Source organism: Hydra vulgaris, chromosome 05 (genome assembly GCF_038396675.1).
Source record: "Hydra vulgaris chromosome 05, alternate assembly HydraT2T_AEP".
Taxonomy (NCBI): domain Eukaryota; kingdom Metazoa; phylum Cnidaria; class Hydrozoa; order Anthoathecata; family Hydridae; genus Hydra; species Hydra vulgaris.
This window is the reverse complement of record NC_088924.1, coordinates 41878260-41884209: the sequence shown is the minus strand read 5'-3', so window position 1 is coordinate 41884209 and position 5950 is coordinate 41878260. Positions and strand designations below refer to the sequence as shown.

The 5950-nt window shown below is 29.8% G+C and overlaps 1 protein-coding gene across 1 annotated transcript; it reads right to left on the bottom strand.

Moving 5' to 3' along the window:
* Positions 1–1992: 1992 nt before the first annotated feature.
* Positions 1993–5022, bottom strand: LOC136080876 (zinc finger MYM-type protein 1-like). Its single transcript, XM_065798234.1, has 2 exons — positions 3662–5022; positions 1993–3159 (listed from the first exon to the last, which is right to left on the bottom strand). The coding sequence occupies exons 1-2, from the start codon at positions 3926–3928 to the stop codon at positions 2068–2070; spliced, it is 1359 nt and encodes a 452-aa protein (XP_065654306.1). The 5' UTR covers positions 3929–5022; the 3' UTR covers positions 1993–2067.
* Positions 5023–5950: the final 928 nt, after the last annotated feature.

Below are 5950 nucleotides of genomic sequence, written 5' to 3'. Positions count from 1 at the left end.
TTATAAAATACGCAAACAATTTTGTCGCTGGGATTTAAGAAAATATAGTGTTTTTTTTCCGAGTTGCTGACATGTGAAACAATATGACCTTGGATGCTGTGAATAGTGAACGGAAACTTTCAGCTTCGGCCGAAATTTCGGCCGAAGTTTTGGCCGAAACCGAAACCGAAATTTCTGCTTCAACAATTTTTTTACTTTTCCTGTTTCGGCCGAAATTTCGGTTCAAACCGCAACCGAAATGAACCGAAACTTTTATAAGATTTTTTTTAAGCTTTAATATAAGTGGGGTCATGACGGTTTCCTAATTGTAATCGTTTGTTAGTAAATCAATTTTTAATTATAACAATTGTAAAAATTTTAATTGAAATCACGTTACATAATAGTTTTAAGTTACTATTCTCAAATCATTCTTAAAATGAATTAACATTTAAGTAAAGCAACCCAAAGCAATAGTTTCATCAAAAGTTTCTCAGTGCTAAATTTTACAACGGAAAATAATCGATAAAAAACTAGTTTATGGAATCATTTTACCGTGACAGTTAGTGATTTCAAATACGGAACTTGCAATTTGAAAATATCTCATGGATCGTACAGTCCAAAACTTCAATCACTTAGCGGACTTTCATCACATTTAAGAAGTGGTTTACTCTAAAAAATCTCTTAACTGAAAAAGCAATACAACTACCGGCAGTCCTATAAATCTCAAAAATTGATTCACACTTTAAAGAAGGTCTGAAGTTTCTTGTGCGACCGTGGCGCAGTGGTTAGAGTGCTTGACTTGGAAGCAGGAGATCCAGGCTCAAAACGAGCTTAGAATACATTTTTGCGTCACGGTAATGAAGGAGGCGTAAACTTCCTGGTTAAATGCACTTCCGCGGTGCTCTGTTATAAGACCTATAGGTCTTCTATATTTCTGTATTTCGTCGAGAAAATACTTCAATTATTACCTTTAATTATTGAAATGTCTTGACATATTATAGTTTTTATCAAACTATGTTACATGGTGATTGCTTAGATATATGTAAAATAGTTTATTTTTGCTTTAATTTGGTGATCATAAAAGGTTCAGGGATTTTAAGCATTCATTTTCAAATTTCGGCCGAAATTTCGGCTTCGGTTTCGGCCGAAATTTCGGTTTCGGTTTCGGCTACGGCTGAACTGAACCGAAATTTCGGTACTTTCGGTTTCGGATCAAATTTCGGTTTCGGTCGATCACTAGCTGTGAATGCATAAAGTATTTTATTATTTAAAAATAAGATTAACTCTTTTGACTTGAACAAATATTTATTCTAAAAGGAACAATTATTTGTTTTTTTATAATTTTGTTTCTTTATAATATTTGTAATTTTATAATATTGTTATTGGTTCTGTAGTGCATTTTTGAAAATTTATTTAAGGGCACGCTGTTAGTGTCCATCATTGTATGGGCCGTCGTGTCCTTTAGAACATGTATTTGATGTTTCTAATAAATATATATATATCTATATATATATATATATATATATATATATATATATATATATATATATATATATATATATATATATATATATATATATATATATATATATATATATATATATATATATATATATATACACACACACACACATATATATATATACACACACACACACATATATATATATATACACATATATATATGTGTGTTTATATATATACATATGTATATATATGTGTTTATATATATATATATATACAGCGCCGGCCTTAGCTTTTTTGACAGGTTGGGCAAAACTTGTGAACGCGCCCCTTAGGTATATATGGGTGGGTTGTTACCATTAACAACGAGACCAATGCTCTAAAATGATGAACAAGAGTGCTAAATGGAATATATAGTTTAATGCAAAGAGATCCATATTGTGCATCAAGTTTCTTATTTAATTAATTTTTTATTAAAATTATAAACTTGGACTTTTCATGATATGGGTTTATAGAAATGAGTGACTAAATAAATAGACAACGCAACGCTGCTTTTAAAATAACAAATGTTTTTATTAAACATATAATAAATCCTCTAACTATATAAACAAGAGTTATTAAATTTTAAAATGTAACTTTTCTAGCTTTTTTGTCCGCGAAATCTCTTATCAAACTAGAAAAATCTAAATTTTCAGCTATTTCTTGCTCGATTGATAACATAGATAGAGAATTAAGTCGATCTTGCAACATGGTATTTCTTAAATATGTTTTGATTAAATTCAGTTTAGAAAAACTACGTTCCCCACTAGCAACAGGTATTGTAAGAAGTATGCGCAGAACAATCCATGTATTTGAATATAACTCTTGAAGACAATGTTTTTTAATAAAATTCAGTACAAAAAGTGGTGTCATCTCTTTTGTATTTATTTCATTTTCAACATTGCTTAATTTATCTTTAATAAAAAACTGCACACTTATTAGTTCGTCGCATAGCAAAGCACCATCAATTTCTGATTTTGCATTTACAGTTAATTTTTCTTGTAATTGTTTACACAATTTTAAAAGTTCATTCTTGATGGGCAAATTATCCAAATTAAATAAAAAACTCCATATATTTACATATTCATTAAGTTGTTCAAATCTTTCATTTATTGACGACAGACATGTATCCAATAAAGGGTTAAAAAATGTCACTTCAAGTTTCTTCTCGGGATTTTGAATTGGTTCGTCAGCAGCATTTTCATCATAATGACGTTTCACTAGTCGCACTCTTTTAAGCGGCTTAAATATTGGATCGATGTTTAAATCTTCAGCTAACTCTTTGGCATCAACCGTTGCTTGTTTAAAGCCAAACGTTCTGTAATTTTCCGAAAATGTGATGCATTTTTTCAACATTTCAGCGCACTGTACTAGATCCATGTCTTTGGCTTGCATTGCTTTACTAACAACGTTTATTTGGAATAGTACATTGTACCATGCAATTAAAGAAACTACAAAACTATAGTCTTTTAATTGTTCTGCTAATGTTTGCGTTTTGTGTGCAATATCGGGAGTTTTGGTTTCAGTTTCATATATAGTAATTAAAGCATCATGTACGCTGCTTATTTGGTATCGGATGGCTTTGAGGTTTTCAATTTTGGCTTTCCAACGAGTGTCGCATAATCGTTTAAGAGTGAAGTTTGTTGTATGACTAAGTAAAACATTCCAGCGTGAAGTTGATGCAGAAAATAATGTGAATAATCTTTGTATTATGCCAAAAACGTTAATGGAATTTAGTGAAGACTGCGCTGCGTCACAAATAACCAAATTGAGAGAATGACTTCCACATGGAAGGTAAAAAGCCAAAGGATTCAAATCTAATATTCGCTTTTGTAGACCTATTTTTTTACCTTTCATATTTGCACCGTTATCGTAACCTTGCCCTCGACAAAAGCTTATATTCAGTCCAAAATATTTTAAAGCTCTAATTATGATTTCTGTTAAACCAAGACCTATCGTGTAGTTAACATTGAAAAATCTAAGAAAGTGTTCATTTATTTTTATAGGATATTCTGATATATTTACAATTCTAATCGTAAGCGAGAGCTGTTCTTTGTGAGACGTCAGGAGTGCAGTCAGCAATAATAGAATAATATGTACTTTTTAGAGCTTTGAATATAATTATGTTGTTTAATTTTGATCCCATTATATCTATCATTTCATTTTGAATGGTTTTTCCACAGTAATGATCAGAAATATCTCCTTTAAGAGCTAGCGTGACGTGGTTTAACATGATAGGATCAAATTTAGCGAGTAATTGTACCAACCCTAAAAATTTGCCGTTATTAACTGCATACAATTTATCAGAAGAACCTCTGAAGGCCATATTATTTGTTGCCAAGTATAAAGTAATGTTCATCAATTGTTCAAGAACACTTCGCCACCTTAAACTCTCCTTTTCGATTAGTTTTTGTTCTTGTTTATCAATAGTTTCACCAGCTTTCATTCGTATTTCTGTCTCAATCCATAGTTGATAAGCATTTCTGTGTGACTTACTATTTTCGTGAACTTTTAATGCTTCTGTTAAATTCTTCTATTTATTGAATCCATTTCCGTTTAATTTTAAATTCATGTTGAAATCAAAAAGTTTGCAGCAAAAACAAAATACCGCATCTTTAGAAATTGAGTACACAAGCCAACGTCGTGAAATAACCTCACCATTTGAAAGTTTTCGCGTGGATATGTGTCCAAATTTACTTGTATTGCACCTATATTAATTACATAATCAACATGTTGAATATTGCGATGAATTGGCCACAAACCACAGTCTGAGTAATCAATTGCTGTTTCTTTGGTGCAATCATTTACATCACCATCTTGGCCATCGTCATTTTCGTAACCGATATCTTTTTCATCGTTTTTCAACTGATACTATAACGTCTTCTTCATCGCTGGTTGATGTATCACTAAGTACATGCGCAACATTTTCTCCTTTCTTTATTTTATTACAATCACTATTTTCCGATGTAAAATAATTTTCAAGTTTTTTATAATTTTTTTTCAAATTATCAACTTTTTCTGCTTTACGTTTTCTGTATTGAGCACCAGATGGTTTCTTATTATTATGAGTTTTAAAAAACATTTTTTTCTTTATTATGAGTACTCTCCATTGATTGCTGCTGACAGTTTCTATTTGTCTAAAATTTTAAAATAAAAAATTACTCGCAAGCTAATAATTCATAAACAATTTCATTATTTATACTTACCTGCTTTTTATTACCGCAAAATTAGAAAACTTGACAAAAACTGAATTTGAATCACAAATAAAACTTTAAATTTCTTCTACAAATTAATAAACAACGCGCTCGCAACTCGTACCGAAAATAATGTTTAAAATTTAAACATTAAATATATGGAACGCAAAATAATTGGCGCCGAGAAAGATACAAGTAAAAAAATGAATTTAAGTCACAAAATATATGCTATGATTGAAACACTTTTAATCAAATTATTAATTTTGCATAAAGAATTTTTAACAGTGTAATAATACAATAAATAAATTATTTAAAGAAATTATTTTTATAAAAAAAAAAAACATTCGAAAAAATTTAGGTTGACTTATTTTTTCTATTTATTATATTGTTAAAGTTTGCATAAAACGTTTGGCGTCCCAGTTTCCTGGCGCCCTTGGGTGGCGCCTAGCCTTGCCCCACCCCCCTAAGGCCAGCACTGTATATATATATATATATATATATATATATATATATATATATATATATATATATATATATATATATATATATATATATATATATATATTTCGGATAAAGCGAGCCAATAAAACTAAAATCAGTGTGTATTAATAACTATGTGAGATATCTTAATACTTCTTGTACTAGAAAACTCTATAACAGATACCTAAACTATGATATAATGTAAAGTGAGCCACACTAATATAAAGTGAGCCAAGTAAACTATATATGATACATAGGAAAGGCTCGCTTTATATTAACAAATTGAGCCACCATTATTGGTAAAGCGAGCCAATAGCTTATTATTTTAGCTTTTATTTCAGACAAAAATTTACAAAATTGGAAGTATTATTACAAATAATATTTACTATATTAATATTAACTTTATTACCTACGATATAGTAAACTGGTATTAAAAGTTTGCAAACATTAACCTCAAATGCATACAATGCAAAAAATTTAAAGAACAAAAGCAATATAAAAATGTCAGCGACTAGTCTAATAAAAATAATACTGCTAAAGCTGCAGATAAATGATGCAGTACAAAATGCAAAATATCAAGTCTTAACTAGAGTTAATTTACTTAGTTGTTGTTTGAACACAATCAGCACATAGTTGTCCACGCACGGTTATGCTCTTGCTGCAGACAGATTCTCTGCCTTTTTTGTGCTTATATCAGGAAATCTGTTCAAAAATCCCTGAAACCAGTAATAACCGGCAATTTTTTTTGATTCTGAAAATCCTTTTATTCCTTTAGCATCAGAATAAGCATATGC